At 44.8% G+C, this 21,774-nt stretch overlaps 1 protein-coding gene across 1 annotated transcript; it reads right to left on the bottom strand.

Annotated features, from left to right (window-relative positions):
* Positions 1-1,754: 1,754 nt before the first annotated feature.
* Positions 1,755-16,519, bottom strand: LOC118086687 (cytochrome P450 2A13-like). The gene is made up of 9 exons (XM_035118611.2): positions 16,278-16,519; positions 12,067-12,229; positions 8,914-9,063; positions 6,780-6,940; positions 5,280-5,456; positions 4,754-4,895; positions 4,405-4,592; positions 3,680-3,821; positions 1,755-3,431 (listed from the first exon to the last, which is right to left on the bottom strand). The coding sequence occupies exons 1-9, from the start codon at positions 16,455-16,457 to the stop codon at positions 3,250-3,252; spliced, it is 1,485 nt and encodes a 494-aa protein (XP_034974502.1). The 5' UTR covers positions 16,458-16,519; the 3' UTR covers positions 1,755-3,249.
* Between the last annotated feature and the right edge of the window lie 5,255 nt (positions 16,520-21,774).

Below are 21,774 nucleotides of genomic sequence, written 5' to 3'. Positions count from 1 at the left end.
TAAAGAAGCACAAAGCTCCTTGCCCCCCCCTTCCTTTTCCAGCTATTGTAAGGGTTCTCAAGCTCCAAAGAAAACATTCAGATACTTTCAAAGACCCAAGCCTAGTCCTTTCGGCAGCTGACTGATTGCAGCCCATTAGCATATGTCGGTCCAGGAGTGCCTCTTGATTCATGCCAATTGTCCAAATTATAGAGGAACCAACCACAAATCATGCCAGAGACAGAGGCTCATCTATGGCAGGGACACACTCCCAGGTTGCACCCACTCTGCCTTTCAAGTTGGCAGACACAGGCTTGCACAGCACAGTGGGATACAGTGAGTTCCCCAGACCAAACTGGAGGGCATTGCCGGAATTTTTGCCTCATACTGTAAATCCTGGCTTTCCCCTGCCTGAACCTCCTTGCTGCCCGCAGAGGGCAGCAAGGAGCAACCACCATTGACTTGTGACATAACTGGAAACCCGGAATCAAACTTCTTCTTGATCATGCCCCTGTAAGTATAGAATGTGTCAATAAGAGATAGGATATGGAACTTAGATGCAAATGATCTACAGGAATTGGGAGTCAAAGGACAGGTCCTAAGGGAAACCTGTGATTTATTTATTCACAACACGGGGACAGCATATGACATTAGAACTTTGTGAGAAGCGTTTACAGCAGTGATTTGAGCAGTGTTTTATAAATAGAAGTGTGAGGAAGATAACAGAACAGAGAAACAGGAGGAAATATTTGATCTTGCGGCTTTTCAACTGGAGGGACAGCAGAAAAATGACCATTAACAAGAAATAAGCTGCATGACACTAAACATGCAGAGAGACCTTTAGCTTATTGAAGATGAATATGTTTTGAGAAGGGGCAATGCAAGAGAAATTACTAGCTTGGCAGTTATTTTAAAAATGCAATACTGAGGGTTGCTACGAAAACAAGGCAAAAAACCCCAAAAACCAGGGATGAACAAAAGTGCAGTTATTTGCTTTCTATAGCCAACGTTGTAATTCAAGAAATCCAGTTAATGACAGTATCTTAGAATTACTGGGTAATTTGAATCTTAAAATAAATAAATAAATTCTTAAACAGAGATGGGTTCAGTGAGAGCAGAACCAATAGAATATAGCCAGAAAGCTAAGAAAAAGAAGCTCCCATGAATGGATGGGCTCAGTGCTTTTTTTCTTTCTTTCTAGAAAGAAAAGGTGCCGGTACTCACCAGGAAGTTTGTTTGTTTGTTTGTTTGTTTTAATTTCTATACCGCTTTATATTTTTAATAAAAACCTCAAAGCGGTGTAGAGCATATTAAATCAATAAAATAATAGCCGGCCGATGTTCTTCCGGCCTCAGGAGGAGTGCGACGAACCCCCTCGCCGACGTTGATTAGATTACGAGACGAAAGGGTACAGGGGTAAAGCAATCCCCACTCAATTCCTTACGCCTTAAAATAAACCCCTCAATTCTGGGCTTCTCAGTAAAGAGAGTCTAATTCCAGCTTTCGTGGCCTGATCTCACAAACACTCAGGGCTATTTGAATGAACAACCTCTTGCCTACAGAACAGGGACTCCCTCAACTCAGATCCCCACTGTATCAGTCTGCCATATCACCCTGGCAAACTTGTGGCACTCTAGGTTTTCACCATACTGCCCTTCCTGTGTGACTCTAGGACACAAACTATCCCCTTTTCCTTAGGTAAGTTTTGCCCTATTCTGAGTCTCCACCTGCTGCTGGAATAATAATACGCTGCTGGAGTAACCAAGACGATACTCTTTGACACAAAAAGAAGATGAATTTTATTTTCTTGAGAACATAGTTTTTTCTTTTCTTAACAATGCATAAGTTTACAAGCTTAGTTACAGTTATACATTAACTCTGTCAGACTTTAACTTCAAGTTATCCTAAGCCTAACCTAAACCACCACTATCCTGGCCCCACACCCTTCTTCTTCCCTCTTCGTCACCACACTCCCACTCTTCCTCTTCCAACATATCAAGAGGTCCATCGCATCCTGGTCACCGTTTCTTCAAGGTCCTGCCATCGGGACGGAGATACAGAACAATGCAGGCAAGAACGAGCCCTCTCAAGAACAGTTTCTTCTCTAGAGCGATTTTGGCCTTAAACGGAAAGTCTGGACTTTGAAGTCATCTTATTTTTACTTGTTACATTGTATCGTATTCAGGGCCGGTGCTAGGGTTTTTTGCGCCCTAGGTGAGATCACCTTCTCCCCCCCCCCCGGCCAATCATATATCAAACACAGGGCGCCGGCCCCCCCAGGGGTGCCCCAGCGAGCGCAGCAAAATAAAAATATTTTGCAAATGTTTATAGAGTGTGCATGCAGCTGCCCTTTTTTATACAATTGACTTGCAAATTATCCTTTCTTTAGATGTGTTATCTGTAACATTTTTCTGTGTCTTTTGTAAAGAGGGGGGGGGAGTAGCAGTTTCCAAATAAATATATATTCTTGGGAAACTTGTCAATTGCGTTTTGATAGGTTTGTTGCTCTTTCATAGACAGAAGCTGTTTGCCTTCAGCAGGTGAAGTTGTTTCCATCACTGCAACAAGGAGTAGCTCCATCAGTTGATTTCCGGTATGCAGCTTTTAAAGGCACTGAGAAATTGTCCATAAACAGCAGTCCCTGATATTATCATCTATATTGCATAAACTTGAAAACATCTGACATATATTAATTTAGTAAACTTTTTAGGGATCCTGTAATGCAGATCTTGGGGATGGAGTTTACCTGCGAGTAAACATGCTCTCACTTTAATAGTGTAATCCTACACTTACTTTCCTTGAAGCAAGCCTCACTAAATTCAATTCAAGGTTAGTTATAAACCTGAAATAAATCTTATATCCGCCTAGGGAGTAACCTCCACTGAATTCAAATGGGACTTACTTTTGAGTAGACACGCGTTAAGATACTTATGCTAAGGTTATCTACAGAAGCAAAGGAAATCGTCAGCATGGAGCCCCTTCTGCCCCTGGCATAAATTTGTGTGTGGGGTGTGTGTGTGTGTCCCCAACCTACAAATGAGGCTGTTCTAGTCCTCAAATACCTGAGCGGATGAGATCCTGGCCGCATTCTGATCCCGGCAGAATCGGGATGGAAACAGAGATCATGGAGCTTAAAAAGAAAGATTCTGGAGGTGGGAGGGTCAACCTGTTCTGGCCCTTCATGAGTTCAAGCTCTCTCCAACTTTTGCACTTGGGGCAGCCAAGGTGGGTGACAACAGTCCTCCGCTTGTTCAAGACACCTGTCTGCCTTCACAAGGGAATGGCACACATTTCATAGAAACGTGGAACGGTGGCAAAACCAACCAGCATGGGAGACATGTCGATCTTTTCAGGAGGGACAGGAGATTTTAAGCGGAAGTTCTGCAGGATGCTGGTGAAGAAGAAGAAAAGTTCCATTCGGGCCAGCTGCTCTCCAAAGCAATAACGTTTCCCTAGGAAGGAGGAGGAAAGCAAATTTAATAAATAATAAATATACAAATTTAATAAATAATAAAAACAATTTTGGTGTGCATGGTTCAAAAATGGATTTTTCTGTAGAAGGCAATTTGAGATACTGTTTGGAGAGACAGGGGTACATCATCATCATCAACACTTTCTGGCTAATTCTTCTCACTTCAGTTGGTTGACTATGTTAGGATACTCTTTGCTGTAAACTGCCAAGCGGCTGCTGAGGACTCACCAGTAGAGAATGGCATAAAAGCGTCATTCTTCTTGAACTGCCCATTCCCATCCAGGAAATGTTGTGGGTCAAACATGTCTGGTCTTGCAAAATGTTTGGGGTCTCTCAGCACGGATCCCAGCAAAGCAAACACTTCAGTTCCCTGAACAAGAGAGGGAGAGAAATGAGAAGAGAGGGGAGAAATGGAATATTCTTCTCGTGGGCAAGAAATTACTATTATAGTTTTTTGGGGGGTGGGTGAGCTCCCTAAACTTTATAAATTAGTAAATGGCAGGTTTTTGATTATTTGGGAGAGAGCTGAATAGGAGTTCCTGGGCTAGCCTATGCAGAATAACCTGGCCAAGCTAGGGCCATTAACAAACAATACAAGGTCACTGAGTGGCTGGGGAAACTCAGCCAGACTGGCGGGGTATAAACAATAAATTTATTATTATTATTATTATTATTATTATTATTATTATTATTATTATTGCCATTGGCAATGCAAGAGAACTGTCTTTCCACTTACCCTGAGGTGTGATAATAATAATATTTTTTTATTATTTACAGTGACCGTTCCCCACTTCTGGGACACCGCCCTTGGTGTGGTGCCTCTGTCTCCCTGATTATTATCACTCATAGGGTAAGGACAGGTAGAACAGATGTGCTTGGGGAACTTCACTGAGCCACAAACTATATCTGGAAGGGTGGAGTGTAAGTCTGAGGAATTAATAGAACCACAGTACCTTGGGAATGGTGTATCCCCGGAACTGGGTATCACGGGTCACACGCCTTGCTACCCCCAAGGGGAGCATGTCAGCGAATCTCTGGATCTCGTGGATCACAGCCTCCGTGTAGGGCATCAGGGGACGGTCATCCATGTTGGGAGTGCGATTCGAGCCAATCACCCGGTCAATCTCTTCGTGGACTTTCTCTGTTGAGAAATCAGCAGGATGAGACCAAAAGTGCTATTTGCACCTTCCAGGGAGCTAAAGAAGGATCCCAGCTCATAGCTGGGAAAACAAAGAGGGACCCTCCCATAGGAAGGCAAGGACACATCTCTCCACCCTCCTTCTCACCCCTCTCCACATTCACCTTGAACCTCCGGGTATTTCAGCAGAAGCAGGAAGCCATAGCGCAAGGTGGTGCTGACCGTTTCTGTGCCAGCGAAGAAGAGGTTAGCTGTTGTAGAAACCAGGTTCTCTAGGAAGAACTCTGAGTTTGGGTTTTCCTTTTCCTAGCCAGAAGAAAACGTATTCACTTATTATTTCTTGGGATAGGCTAAAATCTGCCTGCCTCCTCTCTATAAAGCTCTCCGCCCCCCCTACTGATTGGCTGAGCTGCAGTGATGTCATGCTCAATCCAATGAGGGGGAAGGGACAGTTGTGGAGTGCTGAAAAGCAGCCCAATGATTTTGTGGGAAACAGATGGGTGGGTGGAGGGGGAGTTTAATCAAATGCTGCATGAAGAAATACTTTCTTTGATCTGTCCTGAATCCTCCAACATTTTTCTTCCTGTGTCTGAATTTGCTTTAGTTACAGTATCCTCCCAGTGGGTGCAGGGTCTACAAACTTTCCTTATGGAGAAATTGATCATAGTCCTTAGAAGAACATAATCTTACCTGCTGCATTTTCACTAGGAAGCAATCAATGAAATCCCGAGGGTTGTTGGGGTCCAGGGTCTCCATGTTTTCTTTTACCTTCCTTTTAATGAACTCCTTCAGACCCGACACCTTCTTGAAGGTTTTATCTTGTGGGCCAGGCAGGTGCTGCATGATGCCCGAGAACATGTCGTAGAGCTGTGTGTGTTGGGTTTGGAGGAATGCAGAGTTAGGGGGAGGAAGAGAGAGAACAGATATTGAACAAAGTAAGATGAAATGGATTTGGGGGGCAGGAAGAAGCAGGAGTTCCTCCCTCCCTTGGTTCCTCATTATCATGGAAGGTTTGGAAGAAACAGGTGGCTTGAAAAGGGAGGCTGGAGAAGTGTCTCTCCAAGAAGAACAGACAGAGGGAACTCCTGACTCCACCCAGATATAAATTGGTGCTGACTAAGCCATAAACGTGTCACAGACACAACCTCAGGGCCTTACTTCTCCTCTTTGAGTGACAAGGAAGGCAACTTGGAGGAAGAATCAGGGGGTGAGGAGGAATTACTTACAAAGCCAGCAGCTTCAGTGCCTCAATCTGAGATTTGCTGTGGTTGAAGCAACATTGTAAACTTGCTCAGAGCCTGACCAAAGAGCAAGGCAGATAAGGAGTTTCAGCACCATGGAGAGCTCAGAGTGAGACGCTTGCTCCAACAGATATCAAAACCATTTTAAAGCTTTTCCCAAGTTCTGCCCACTTGTGGAGAACTTACGTAGTTTCTGCTGGTATGGAAGACTGTAATATTAGCTTTTCTGGTCAGGCTCACTCAGACCCCTGAATTTGATCTAGCTCCTTAGCTGGTGATGCTGCAGCTTCTAACCCTGTGTCTTGACCACTGCTGGACTTTGGGGTAATGACAAGGCCCCACCTGGCAATTTGGAGGAAGGCAATTTGGAGGAAGAATCAGGCTGTGTGGATGAATTGCTTACAAAGCCAGCAGCTTCAGTGTCTCAATCTGGGATAAACTCTGTTTGAAGAACATTGAAAAGTTGCTCTGGCTGGATTAAGGCAGAACAGGAATTGCAGCACCACGGAGAGCTCAGAGTGAGACGCTTGCTCCAACAAATAGCAAAACATTTTCAAGCCTTTCCCAGGTTCTGCCCACTTGTGGAGAACTTAGTTTCTCCTCTCTTGGTGCAGTTCCTGTGAAATACTGGGAGAGATATTTGGTTCATTTGTGAAAGGCACCTGCGAGGGTCCTGGTCCTGCTGTGGTTCTACAGTCCCTGGTGCTATGGGAGCTTGTGCTGTGGGCTTCTATTGGTCAGGCTCACTCAGACCCCTGAATGTGGTCTGGCTCCTTAGCTGGCACTGCTGCTGCTTCTAACTCTGTGCCTTGACCACTGATGGCCTTTGGGGTAATGACAAGGCCCCACCTGCCGCTGGCTGCCCTGCATGCTGTGCCTTGAGCAGATTACGAGAAATTGCATTATTCACAATCTCATGCTGAAAGTTCTCCCCCTCTCCTCCACTTACCTGTCCCCAAGCGGTGGAAGTAAACTGGAAGATTTCCAGCGAAATGCTGAGCAAGAAGAGGAACTCCTTATCTTCATATTCAAAGCGGTTGCCAAAGGCAATGGAGCTGATCACGTTGGACACTGAACGGCTCAGGACGTAGGTGGGGTCAAAAGGCGCACCTAGAAATATATATATATATTAACAGTAACTAACTGTGTTATATCTCTTGTTATTAAGATGCCTAGGTATTTAACAGATTCGGAACAAATCCTAAATTGATATTCCTTTAATGAATGTGCAATCAAATTTTTGACCTACTGGCATCAATTCCAATTTGTGGTTTTTTAAAATTTATTTAATTTTTCAGTTCAGCTTTTTTTACAATCAATTATCCAACAACCAACATAAAAACAAGATTCCAAAGAATCTCCTGAACTTCCCTCCTCCCCTTTGTGGGTCCTTTTGTTAACAATTTCCTCCTGTATCTTTTAAAATAATCAAAATCTTTTTCATCTCAATTGTGTCCAGAATTCAACATTAAACTACAAGTGTTATTCCAATCCATTCCGATTTGGACCAGTTAATAGAATAACCAGGTATTTTACCAAAAGCATCTATCATTTGCATCAAGATAGGAATACTATTCTGAGGTTTTGAAATAAACAAAAGTATGTCATCTGCGAATAAAACTAAATTATATTCAAGTGTTTTATGAACCACCTCATGAATCTCACCATGTTATATAATGGCACAAACCAAGCGATCTAAGCAAATATTAGAAAGCAATGACGAGAGGAAAGGTGGCAGACATAATACCATACACTTTGACTCTTGAGGTACCGGTAGGTGCCTCGTACATTACTTTAATCCATTTTATAAAGTCCAAAGGAAATCCAAATTTAATTAAAGTTGTTCATAAATTTTATGAAAAGCCTTTTCAGTGTCAAGTGATAGGATTACAAACTGGCCTTGATTTTTATTTTAATCTACCAAATCCACCACTAATCTAATATTATCTGCAGCTTCTCCTTGTCTTGTTTTTTTATAAAGTTGATCTGTCATCCTTGATAATTGCTGTAAAATATTTGTATCAACATTAATCAAAGATATGCTATAGACTGAAAACTTGCATCTTTATCTGGTTTGGGAATAACTGTAATATAAGCTTGGTTACATATTGCTGATACTTTATCAAGTATCCCATCATACAATTGATGAAGTTTTGGTACCAATAGATCTTATACCATTCAATGGCGATTCCATCCAATCATTGTGTTTTGCCACCTGTCATTTTAAGCACAGTTTGCTTAATTCTTGCCTCCGATACAGTATAGGTGTTAATAGCATTTGTTTTTGTATATCATCTAAATGGGGTAGTTTTATTCTATTAAAAAAGACCTTCATATCTTTGTGAGGGATGTCTTTCAGTTTAGTAAATAATTCTGAAATAATAATAATAATTTATTATTATTATTATTATTATTATTATTATTATTATTATTATTATTTCTACCCCACCCATTTGGCTGGGTCTCCCCAGCAACTCTGGGCAGCTTCCAACAAAAGATTAAAAATACATTAAAACATTAGTCATTAAAAACTTCCATAAACAAGGCTGCCCTCAGATGTCTTCAAAATGTCACATAGTTGTTTATTTCATTGACATCTGATGGAAGGGTATTCCACAGGGTGGGCGCCACTACCAAGGAGTCCCTCTGCCTGGTTCTCTGAAATCTCACTTCTTGCGGGGAGGGAACCACCAGCAGGCCCTCGGAGCTGGACCTCAGTGTCTGGGCTGAACAATGGGGCTGGAGACACTCCTTCAGGTATCTTGGGCCGAGATATTAATTGTTCATTAATATCTTTTGAGTTTTTATAACTTTCACCTTTGTCAGTTTTAATGCTTGGATCACTTGGGTCACATTTTGCTATTGTGTGTCTGGTTTATTTTGTCTGAGGAAAGCAGAGAGTGGCACTTTTAGCTCTTGCTCCTTGCAGCCTTGGGGATGTCCAACATACAATCGGGAATCAACTGATGCAGTGAGAAGGTTCAGGTTATCAGCGTTCAAATGCCCAGATAACTGTCCAGTTTCTAACTATTACCTGTAACTCTTTAAGCAGCATTTCTTGAAGATACCAAAACTGAGCTCACTTTTTGTTGCCCTCAGGGACTCCAGCAGGAAGTGGGCTTCCTCCAGGATCCGCTCTTCGACGGATCTCTTTCCCATCCCAAAATTCCTCAGCGTCATGATGGAGAATCGGCGTAGCTGTTTAGCCCGTTCCCCGTTACTGAAGGCAACCCCTGAGAAGCAAAGGAGGAGTAAAGGGAAGGAGGAGAAGGAGAATGTGCACTCAGTGGGAATGTGGCTGAAAACACACAGTGATGGAGATCCCCCCCCCAATGAAATCTTTGTTGACTGGTTTTTAAAGTTGCAATTTCAGCACTTTGAAGAACATTCTAAGTGTAAGTGTTCCCTCACATCAGGGGTCAGCAAACCTTTTCAGCAGGGGGCCGGTCCACTGTCCCTCAGACCTTGTGGGGGGCTGGACTATATTTTTTGGGGGGAAATGAATGAATTCCTATGCCCCACAAATAACCCAGAGATGCATTTTAAATAAAAAGACACATTCTACTCATGTAAAAACATGCTGATTCCTGGACCGTCTGCGGGCCGGATTTAGAAGGCAATTGGGCCGCATCCGGCCCCGGGGCCTTAGTTTGCGGACCTTGCCTCACATTCTCTCTCTCTCTCTCTCTCTCTCTCTCTCTCTCTCTCTCTCTCTCTCTCTTGTGGGTGTGTTTGTGTGTGAAGACAGTTGAGGTCTTTAAGAGTGGGTGGGAGAACAATAGAGGAAAAGACACAGCTGACAATCAGCTGATGGAAGCCACATGCAAAGCCCAGAGCTTTCTCCAAGTGCAGGCACGATCATTTAAACTTGCAAAGCCACTAAACATGGGTGTAGGCAGGGGGGGCAGGAGGGGGCAGCTGCCCCCCCTAGAAGCAAAAAAATTAATGTATTTTACAGACCATAACCAGCACTTTTCCCCTCCAAAAACTGAAGTGGAAAGGGCTTTGCTTTAGCAAGAGCAGCTAAGTCTCCGCTTGCTGGGGGGGGGGGACACACAGCAGTAACAAAAACACATCAAATAAATAAAGCAAAGTGGCTACCAGTAATTAAGCAGTTAAGACAATGGAGCATATATCCCCAGGCAAGATTCGATAGCTGACCATTTCACCCTATTGTTCTTAAGTGGGAGTTGTTAATGAGCATTCAGGAGCATTAAGAGTTCTATTGGCGATTTAATGAGGGTGCAGACTCAGAGGATTCAATTTGACTAAGGTGGCTCTGCAAGGCTAAAAAGAAGTGAATAAGAAAGGGGGGGGGCTGTAGCTTTGACAGACACAGTGATGTTTATAAAAAGCATTGGTGTTCCAGTCTGCCCCTCCTCCTGCATCTGTATACTGTAAATCAGGGGTGGCCACCTCCCAAGAGACTCTGATCTACTCAGAGTTTAAAACTGGGGGTGATCTACCCCCTTTTGGGGGGTTCAGGTCAAAGCTGTTGAGTTTTTTTAAAGGAAGGGAAGCCCTGTTTTTGGGGGTTTAGGTCAAACTTGTTGAGCTTCTTTTAGGAGGGAGGGAGGCCCATTTTTGTTTAGGGCTTCAGGTCATAGTTCAACTTTTTTGAGGGAGGAGGAAAATTTTGGGTGAGCTTTTTTTAGGGCTGCCAGTGACCTACCAGTGATCTACCACAGACATCCAGTGATCTACTGGTAGATCACAATCTACCTGTTGGACGTGCCTGCTGTAAATCAAGCAGAGAGAAAGCTGCTTACAAGGCTCCTGTACATGCAGAGTTCCAGCATCACAGCGTCACCCAGAGGCACCCACAAATATGAGTTATCCCTCTCTCTATTTCTTCCTTCCTTCCCTCCCTCTTCCATCCTTAATAAAATACGGGGGGGGCAGATAAGCCCCACATAGAAAGCCCATCAACATGGGGGGATGACTCTTTCAAATACGGTATTTACCAGTAATTGGGGGGGGGGAGAGGCACCTAGGCCTCTAGGAGTTGGCTGCTATGCCTAGGAGTAGGACAATTCAAGAAAGCAGAACGATGCATATGGTATGGTAATATATCAATAGAATGGTAGAATTGTAGTCGGAAGGGACCACAAGGGTCATCTTGTCCAACCCGCTGCAATGCAGGATTTTTTTCCTAAGGTGGGGCTTGAACCATGGTTGAAATATTATGCCAATATGCAGCAACGCCTCGGAGCCGTCGTGGCTGCGGCCATGCCTTGCCTCGCCCTCGCCCGCCCTGCCACCCCCCCCGCCCGACCCTCCCGTCCTCTTGCTGCAGAGTTCCAGCATCACAGCGTCATCCAGAGACACCCACAAATATGAGTTATCTCTCTCTCTATTTCTTCCTTCCTTCCCTCCCTCTTCCATCCTTAATAAAATATGGGGGGGCAGATAAGCCCCACATAGAAAGCCCACCAACATGGGGGGATGACTCTTTCAAATACGGTATTTACCAGTAATTGGGGGGGGCACCTAGGCCTCTAGGAGTTGGATGCTATGCCTAGGAGTAGGACAATTCAAGAAAGCAGAATGATGCATATGCTATGGTAATATATCAATAGAATCATAGAATTGTAGTCGGAAGGGACCACAAGGGTCATCTAGTCCAACCCCCTGCAATGCAGGATTTTTTTCCTAAGGTGGGGCTTGAACCCACAACATGGTTGAAATATTATGCTGATATGCAGCAACGCCTCGGAGCCGTCGTGGCTGCGGCCGTGTCTTGCCTCGCCCTCGCCCACCCTGCCACCCCCTCTCGCCTGCCCGACCTTCCCGTCCTCTCCAGCCAAGCAGGGTAGCCGCCAACGCTGCCAGCCCCAGAAGCACAAGGTGGCCGCTGCTGCCACCGCCACGATGTCATCAGGCCCGCTGGCCCTTTAGCCCCGCCCACTTCGTGGCCCCTCCCCTTCCGTGCCTTGGCCCCGCCCCTGAACGACCATGGCTTGCCCCCCCCCTAGTTTTGATCCTGGCTACGCCCCTGCCACTAAATTACATCATTGGTTCTCTACTTGGCTTTGGATATCAAAATGCAAATCCCATCTCTTCTATGACTCATTTTAATTGCCTAGAGAAACCCTTTCTCAGACCCACTGAAAAATGGGTATGCAAAAAAATCTTCACAGGACTGCGTGAAGGACCATTGCTAAATTCACTAGAAATCCTATAAAAATGCCAGTAATGATGCTCTCTGGCCAAGGGTTGCCCAAGAAGAGACTCACCGTAACCCCGGAAAATCCAGTCAAATGCGGCTTGCTCTCCACGGCCGCTGAACTCTTCAGCCTGATTCACCAGGGCCTCCTTCACGGCATCGTATCCACACAAGACCACAACACGGCGGGGCCCTAAGTGGATGGTGTAGACAGGTCCATATTTCTCATGAATCTGTGAAAAGAGGGGGAGGGCATTGTGTGAAATCGGATGGACAGATGGAACAAATAGGTTGGTTTTCAGGAAGACAAGCAAGATTAAAAACTGGCTACCCTCCTTAGCATCAGCTGACCCAGTGGAATTTTTGTAGAAAAAGAGTTGCATACCTTCCAACATTTCTCTGATGAAAACAGGGACATCCCATTCCATAATGATAATTTTACTATTTATACCCCACACATCTTACAGGGTTGCCCCAGCCACTCTGGGCAGCTTCCAACATATATAAAAACATAATAAAACATGAATTTTTTTTTAAAAAAAACCTCCCCTATACAAGATTGCCGTCAGACGGCTCGGGAGTCGGATAACTCCATACCCTCCAACATTTCTCTAGTGAAAATAGTGATATTCCGGGATCAAATCAGAAACCAGGATGGCTTCTCTAAATCAGGGACGTCCCTGGAAAACAGAGACACTTGGAGGGTCTGGAGGTGTCAGAACTCACCATGAACACCTCCCTTGCCTTATAATGGCAATGGTGCCCATCTAAGAGGTGCTGGAACTGAGTTTGAGCGAGTTACAGATGAAAAAAAGCCATGGGCTAACCTCTTGTGATATCATGGAATGCTCAGAGGAAAATTGAAACAATAGAATGTTGACAAAAACGACTCAGCGAGGGAAGTGAGGTTTTGTAGAAGGTCTCTTCCAACTCTATGATTATATGCTTTCATCCCATAAGCATCTGGTGTACCCAAACCATCGCAAGTCAGAGCTCAGACCAGAGGTGGCTTCCACCACTGTCTAACCAGACTCCAGTATTCCTGCCAGGCCAGTACAGTGGTGCCTCGCAAGACGAATTTAATTCGTTCCACGAGTCAATTCATTTTGCAAAAAATTCATCTTGCAAATCACGGTTTCCCATAGGAATGCATTGAAATTTCTTTTTCCGCCCATAGGAACACATTAATTAAATTTCAATGCATTCCTATGAGAAACCGCGATTCACAAGATGAATTTTTTGCAAAACGAATTCGTCTTGCGAGTCACCATCAGATCACCATCAGATCGCAAAACGCATTCGTCTTGCAAAAAATTCGTCTTGTAGGGCATTTGTTTGCGAGGTACCACTGTACTGTATTCTCTTATCTAGGAGACAGGATTCATTGGGCATGTTGAACAAAGCAGCCAGATTTTGGGCAGCTGGTCTGTGTTTGCAAACTTAAATGGACAATGGAAGCTACTCAAATACTGTAAGGTAAACTGAGCCCTTTTGCTCTATGTACCGTATTTTCTGTGTATTTTTCTTTAAAAATCATGCTAAGAAGTGGGGGTTGTCTTATACATGGATACTGCATAGGGTAGGTGTTTGATTGGTAGCTTCTGTGGCTGTCAGTAGTTATTATGCATGTTATTGGTTGCTGCGTCAATGAGTGGTGTTGATTGGCAGACACTCCAGCAGTTGGGCGGGCGATTGGCAGCTTCTGCCAGCGATGGGACAGATGGGAGGTGGATTTTACGATGCAAAAGAAAGAAGAAAGCTCAATAACCCTGGATTACCCCCCCCCCCAAAGAAGCTCAACAACTCTGTGCCATCTCCCCCCCATTTTCTTAAATTTGAGTCCCCCAAATTTGAATCTTATACATGGGGGCGTCTTATAGACAGAAAAGTATGGTATGTGTCTCATAGGGATGACGGAGTAATTTGGTTTTGTTCACATTATAATGCAAACCTATTGGAAAACAATATTCAAACCAAACAAGGACTCTCCTTTTAAATCCACAGTTCCTCGAATTTTGCAACGAACTTCTCCAACCAAAGAATGTATATGAAAGTGTGCATCGAAGGCATATATTTGTGAAAATAACATACAAAAATGCATTATATTTTGGAAAGTTCCTTGGATAAAGCTGGATATAGGCCAGAATTGCCTATAAAAATGCTTTTATAATATGCTCATATAAAAATGCACACTAAAATTCTGTTGAATGTCCAGACAGATTTAAAACGTGCAAACTGATAAAGAAATGTGGTGAACTGAACTTAAGATTGGTATCATGGAATTATAGTGTTGGAAGGGTATCCCAAGGGTCATCTAGCCCAACCCCCTTCAGTGCAGGAAACCGAAATGAGAACGTGAGAGAAACAGATTCAACCACCTCTACAGCCACACGACACCAGCAGACTATCATGACAAAACTTCTCCTCCATCACCAGATTTGTGGTTAAACCTTGGCTGGCTTCAGTTATAAAATTGCCTTGTAATCTTGGTGCCAACAAGCTGAATCTGGATCCACACAAAGGCCTGGGAGAACAAGATCTTGGATTAAGACAGGGGTCTTGTTCTCCCAGGACTTTGTCCCTCCTGCTTCATGGCTGATATTTTTCCTGTCCAAATTCAGCTGGTTTACACCACTTACATAGGTAGATTTCAGGGCCAATTGATAGCTGTTAATATACACAGAGCTTTTTTTTTTCTTTAAAAAGGTTTAGGGGTACTCTCATTCAGACTCAAGAAAATCACCTATAGTTCAAATTGGGGAGAAATAAATACAGTAAATGGAAGAAAGTACAAAGATTCACAAAATGTATACACTCTCTGTGTGTGTGTATATATATAAATGATCGTTTGTGTTGTTTGCTTTTGCAGTTGTGTGCGTTTATTATTTGTGAGCCGCCTTAGGGGTCTTTTTTAGCCCCAGAGGTGGCTTAGAAATCAAGAGCAGCCCACCAGCAGAAGAATAAGAAGCTGGATAATATGATGGAATATAATAATATATTATAATAATAATATTATGGCGTGCTATGGTCCATGGGGTCACGAAGAGTCGGACACGACTAAACACGACTAAACGACTAAACAACAACAACAACAACAATTTATTATTCATACCCCGCCCATCTGGCTGGGTTTCCCCAGCCACTATGAGCGGCTTCCAACAGAAATATTAAAATACACAAATTTCTTAAAGATTAAAAGCTTCCCTAAACAGGGCTGCCTTCAGATGTCCTCTAAAATTCTGGTAGTTGTTTTTCTTTTTGACATCTGGTGAGAGGGCGTTCCACAGGGCGGGTGCCACTACCGAGAAGGCCCTCTGCCTGGTTCCCTGTAGCTTTGCTTCTCGCAGTGAGGGAACCTTCAGAAGGCCCTCAGCACTGGACCTCAGTGTCTGGGCAGAGCGATGGAGGTGAGATGCTCCTTCAGGTATACTGGACCAAGGCCATTTAGGGCTTTAAAAGTCAGCACCAACACTTTGAATTGTGCTCAGAAACGTACTGGGAGCCAATGCAGGTCTTTCAAGACCGGTGTTATGTGGTCTCGGCGGCTGCTCCCGGTCACCAGTCTAGCTGCCGCATTCTGGATTAATTGTAGTTTCTGGGTCACCTTCAAAGGTAGCCCCACATAGAGCGCATTGCAGTAGTCCAAGCGAGAGATAACTAGAGCATGCACCACTCTGGTGAGACAGTCCTCGGGCAGGTAGGGTTTCAGCCTGCGTACCAGATGGAGCTGATAAACAGCTGCCCTGGATACAGAATTGACCTGTGCCTCCATGGACAGTTGTGAGTCCAAAATGACTCCCAGGCTGCGCACCTGGTCCTTTCAGGGGCACAGTTACCCCATTCAGGACCAGGGAGTCCCCCACTCCTGCCCACCTCCTGTCCCCCGCAAACAGTACTTCTGTCTTGTCAGGACTGTTAATGACTGTTAATGACTGCAATTGGATCGTTAACAGTCGTTAACAGTCGTTAACAGTCATCAACAGCTTTACCACTCCTATCACCCATTCCCATCACCCCCCACACCCACCCTCTGACTATACATAAGGGTCTGGTGACTTCTGTTTCATTGTATCTGAAGAAGTGTGCATGCACACGGAAGCTCATACCTATGACAAACTTAGTTGGTCTCTAAGGTGCTACTGGAAGGATTTTTTATTTTCATTTTGACTGTGTCAGACCAACACGGCTACCTACCTGTAACTTCATTAATCAGCAATATATAAAAATGATTTTATAATAACAAATCAGAGAGTGGAAAACTGACACATTATAGAAAGTTACCTTCATGAGTGAACGGCACATATCACTTGTGTTGACTTGCAGCAGGTTCCCGATGAAGGGGAGGGGAGTTGGTCCAGGTGGCATCTGGCTTTTGCGGTGAATCTGCCGCCATGTTGAGAGGACCGTCAGGCAAGAGAGGCAGATGACCAGGAAAAGGGCTGCTGCTCCGAGGGCATCCATGGGGAGGTTGTGGGTGGCCTGTGGAGCTCTGAGTAGCTGGGAAGAGAAAGTGCCCACGTAGCCAGAACTGAGGCTCTTATATAAATTTTGCTGAAGGATCACACACACCCTTTTGGAGTTATTCCATCTCTCTCTCTCCAGCCTCTCTATCCAGTTGGGAGGGGGATGTAGAGTTTGTGTTCCGGGCATTGGGCAATCAGGACAGATTAGAGATTCTGCTGGCTTGCCACCTACCTCGCTGCCTGGCAGCCTACCTGCCTGAGCTGAGACAGCTGGCTTTGGAGGTGGTGACTGTTGAGGACTCCCAGACTGCTTGTGTTGGAAGACTTCAACACCCATGCCAAGGCGACTGACTGTCGGGTAGCTCAGGACTTCAGGGCTGCCATGGCGACCGTGAGAATGTACCAACCTGTCACCAGCTCAATGCATGTGGCAGTCCACATTCTGGACCTAGTTTTCTCAACTGGGCATGGTGGGTGTGATCTGAAAGTGAGGGCTCTAGACATCATTCCCTTGTCATGGTCAGTTCAATTCCAATTGAGATTTAGGCTTGCAGGACCCGTCCTCTTCTCCAGAGGCAAGGGACCTATGACGGCGGTTTTGGGGGACTTTCCGACTGATCTGACTGGCAGTGAAACAGGAGGAAAGATGAGATATTGGGGCTTTCTCAATTTGAGGTGTAGCATAAAAAAATGACCCCTCACAGGATACCTATCAGTTGCAAGAAATAAAGTTGCAATATGCTAAGCATGTGACAAGAGGTTTAGCTTATTTAAGACAAAAACGTTTTACGTGAAATAAATTACTACCTTGGCAGATATTTCAAAGATGCAATACTGATGGTTTTCTCAAAAACAAGGCAAAAATCAAAAACCTGGGATGAAAGATGAGTTATTTGCTTTCTATAGTCAAGGGTGGACAGGACATAGTGGATTTCAAGAGTTCCTCAAGACAATGATTTGGAAAGCTGTGGTAAAAGAGAAGCAGCTATGCCTTTTCAATAGCTGAGGGGAAACCTAAGGAAACAAGGAAAAGGGACAAGGCCATCTTGCAGTTTCACCCAGCAATGCAATTCCAAGCCATCCTCTAGGGCAGGCACCCCCAAACTTCGGCCCTCCAGATGTTTTGGACTACAATTCCCATCTTCCCTGTCCACTGGTCCTGTTAGCTAGGGATCATGGGAGTTGTAGGCCAAAACATCTGGAGGGCCGCAGTTTGGGGATGCCTGATCTAGGGGAACCTTCCAAATTCCTCGGGGACTCGTGAGGTGTGCATAGTGATTAATTTATTTCAGAACGAGGCATGTGTAGTGATTAATTTATTTCAGACGGTAGCTGTTTAGAAGGGCCATTGAGAAGGGCTTACTCCGGGGGGGGAGGGGAGAGAGCAGGAGAACCTTTTGGATCTCCATTAAAAAACAAAATCCTGAGGCAACTCCTGCGGCTCTCTAAAGGCCCACGGCCTTGGAAAGGCTCCCCTGACCCTCCAGCCCGTGAGGAGAGAGAGAAAGGGAGAGAGGGAGAGGCAGCTCCTGGCATAAAGGCAGCCATTTTGAGCCTGGTGTTAATTTAGCCTCTTCATGGTGGGGGAGGGGGAAAGGGTGGGGAAACGCCTCCGCTAGAGGACGGCTGCATTGCCTCTGCTCAATTTGCTCACATCCCTTGTCTGGTCTGAGGGGAGAGAAAAGGGGTCTTATTTCTCCACAGAAACAATCCCAGGACTCATTTCATTCCTCACCAGATGTCTCACCCCGTAAGTCTCTGAGGGAAGAGGGAATGGAGGCAGACAAGCCATAGGTTTCTGAGGGAAGGTGCTAGGCGCTCAGAAAACCACAGAATCTGGGACCCAAAATGCAGAGATTACACTACACACATCCACAAAAACCCAACCCAGTTCAAAGTTATTGTGAAAAATTACAGGTGGCAGTGATTGCATCGCACAAATGCAGAGCCCCACACCTAGAGGTAAAACCCTTTGCAGATCTGAGCTGGAACGCAAAGAGGGAGGAGATCCTTTGCCACCCATGGAGGGCTATAGTTTTATGCGCCACAACCCTCCTGAGGCATTAGCACAACCACAAGCCTTGTCCTGTGTCAAGTGGGTCTCGTGAATGTCCTGTCAGGCCTGGGCAGACTCCCCCCTCTCTTTTACACACATATACATAGCAAAATGGAGACTGGCCACAGGCAGCTTGTTCTTTTCTCGCAGTATGTGTGGAGACAGGTGCAAAAATGGTGGGTGCACCTTGCCTGTTACCCTCCTTCTGCCTTGCCCAGCCCCATGGGTGCCTTTGCGGTTTCCCCATATCCCCACCCACCAACTTTAAAACAAGTTTCCCTTCTTTGGGTGTGTATGTGTGTGACAGAGGTGGGTGCAAAAATGGCAGCCGCACCTGACCCATTAGCAGCCTTCTCATGCCTGGCTTGGCCTTGGGTTTGGGGGGGGGATTCCTGCCCTTTTGGCTGCCTCCAATGTGAGTTCACTTATTTTATTTCGGAGAGGGAGCTCATTATTAGCACACATTAGGGTTAGAATGGCAGCCTGTGTGTGCATCCGTAGCTCAATTTCTCTGCTGTTGCTTTCTCATAATCTTCATTATTATTAGCAGCCTGAGAATGTGTGTGTGTGTGTGTGTGTGTGTGTTTTGCACAGTTCCCCATTGACTTTGGATGTGTTGTTCCTTCTAGTATTTGAGGTTAGGACTGCAGCCTGTGTCTGTATGTGCTGCTGAATGCTTTTGTTATTTCATCATCCTAGCAGAGCATTATCTTCATCCCACAATAAATGTGTATGTTGCTGTTGAATGCTTCTTGTTTTCTTTGCAAAACAGGACTACAGGGATGGAACCAGAACAGGAGGGCATGCAGGGAAGCAACAGGGACAGCAGGGACCAGCTTTCAGAACCAAGCTAAGTTAGGTACTAAATATTTGTAGAAGTGCAATTCATAAATATTCCTAATATATTTGCAAGAGGGAAAGATGCGGCGGGGGAGGGGAGAATAGCTTGACCATGTCGGCTTGACCTCCTTGGCCATGCCCCTGAGACCATGTTCCCATGATCTCCTAGTTGCCCTGTCAGGTCTAGTGGACACCAGACACCACAGGTTAACTCTGAATAAATGCCAGGGGGGGTGCCTATAAGGGGGAAATATTCTCCAGGTGACCTGCCTTTCCCCCATCTAATATAGAGAAACCCTTGCCACTGTGAGTGAGAGATTGCTCACACCGAGCCAGCAAGGAACCATTTGCGACAGCCCAGTGAGTCCCAGGGAGGGAGCCACCATTGTGTCTCATGTGGGGTTTCTGCCATGGGGGTTGGCAGCAGGTGGTGCAACAGCTGGGGCCGTCTTAAGCGTAGCTGGCGCCCTGGTGCGAACTATCCCTCCGCCCCCCCCCCCGGTTTCCGAGCGTGCGGCTGTCTGGCGGGCGCTGTCCGGCTTTCACGGGCGCTGCAGCGCGACGCCCCCCTGGCGGCCCTGCGCCACCCAGCCTTGCTTTAGGGCCGGTCCTGGCAACAGCTCACACTGGACTACAAATCTCCAGGCAATGTGCTCTTAGGGCTCTAAGGAGGCAGCAATTTCCACCCCATCCTGTGCTTATCACAAAACTCAGCACCCTTCGTGTCCTACTACTTTTCGTTCTTCCGCTGAAACCTGTGCTATCCATTTTACTATCTGCTATGGCCAAAACTAAATAATTTCAGTGCATTTCAATGGAAGGGGGATGTCAAAAACAATGCAAAAAATAAAAAAATGATTTTTTTTTAATTTAAAAAGTACATGAAATGGTTACTCACTTAAAAAAGCAATGATGCTTCCATTTCTGGTGGAATTCTCTAACATCCCTGTTTTCGAAACAAAATAGGGATCCAGTGCAGAACCAGCCAGCCCCATGTGGGTAAACGATTTCCATGCCAATCACCTTTAAACTTTTTTATCTAGTGTTTTCTAGGCAAAAGTCCAGTCAAAAATCACGTTGTCCACCTTTGGATTCTCCTGATAATTGCTCATTGCTTCCACAGTTGTTATTAAATTTTAGAGACCAACTAAGTTTGTCATTGGTATGAGCAGAAGTGTGCATGCCAACACAAGATGCTTCTGGGGCAAAGTTAATTGCTTGCCAACAGAGGAGGAGTGAAATTATAATTGATTTGGACTGATTCTGTAAATGAGTCAAAAGGCATAGGAGGGTCATAACATTGGCAGTACACTATTGTGGCTTTTAGGTCCCTCCCCCACAAAGGACTGGGACTCTCTTGTGCCAACACCCACACACCATATTTGTGCTCCAGTCTGAAGGCAACCTTTATAAATTAAATCCATATTCTCTTGTTGATAAAATACATTTTATTATATGTTTAACAATCAGCAATATAACATAAAAACAATAATGGGAAGCATTATCTTGCTTGATGCAGTATTTTTCATTCTATCTTTCTAGAACCTCTATTACAACACATTATCTACTAACGATGGGAAATTTAAAATTCAGAGGAAAATCTATCTGATTTTTTTTGCAAGTAGATTCAGTCTCTGAGAATTTGCTTGAGAACTTCCTTTTCCCCCAGCCACTCATTGGTCCACTCTCTAGCTTGTTTCAGTTCCATTGCTTTGTGCCTAAATATGCCTTAAACACACTTTGGACCCAGTACAGTAATTAAAAAGGCAGGCTGTCCCCACTTCTTTTTCCCAAGAAGTCTTGGGTAGATAATGGATTCTAATCTGTGCGATGCTTGAGATATCGGAATCAACTGGGGTATTTACTCTCTCATTCTGGATCCCCCTGGCATTATAGAGTGGCTATGTTGAATCATGTGATGGAAATGATCTCTCCTGGGTAATGACCAATTGACGGTTGCTCATGCAAGAGAGAAAGCTTCGCAGAGGCATTTGCCATGCAAGTGAACATTCTGGTCAAGGCTGTTTGTGTATTTGCTAATAGGCAACCTCAGAACAGAGGCAGAGCTTCATGCTGCGGCACCGGGGGGGGGGAGCAGAGAGCAGGCGGGGACGTGGCTGGCAAGCGTCCCAGGGGCATGGCGCGCTGCTCATAGGGACATTGAAAGATTATAAAGAGGTACAAAAATATTTAAAAGTTTGGCTTCAATATTTTCAAATTAATCAAAGATTTCAAATAGATAAAGTATTAGGGTTTGAAAATGGTACCTCAAAATTTTAAAAGATAATAATTGGTGAAAATAAAAATTATATTAAAAATTTGTACGATCTATTATTAGAGTGGGATACAAAAGATGAATTAACAAAGGATTTCATGATAAAAATGGGGGCAGGATTTGGCAAAACCGATTTTGGCCGGA

This window comes from Zootoca vivipara, chromosome 6 (genome assembly GCF_963506605.1).
Source record: "Zootoca vivipara chromosome 6, rZooViv1.1, whole genome shotgun sequence".
Taxonomy (NCBI): Eukaryota; Metazoa; Chordata; class Lepidosauria; order Squamata; family Lacertidae; genus Zootoca; species Zootoca vivipara.
The sequence above is the reverse complement of the archived record's forward strand: the minus strand, read 5'-3'. Positions and strand labels throughout refer to the sequence as shown.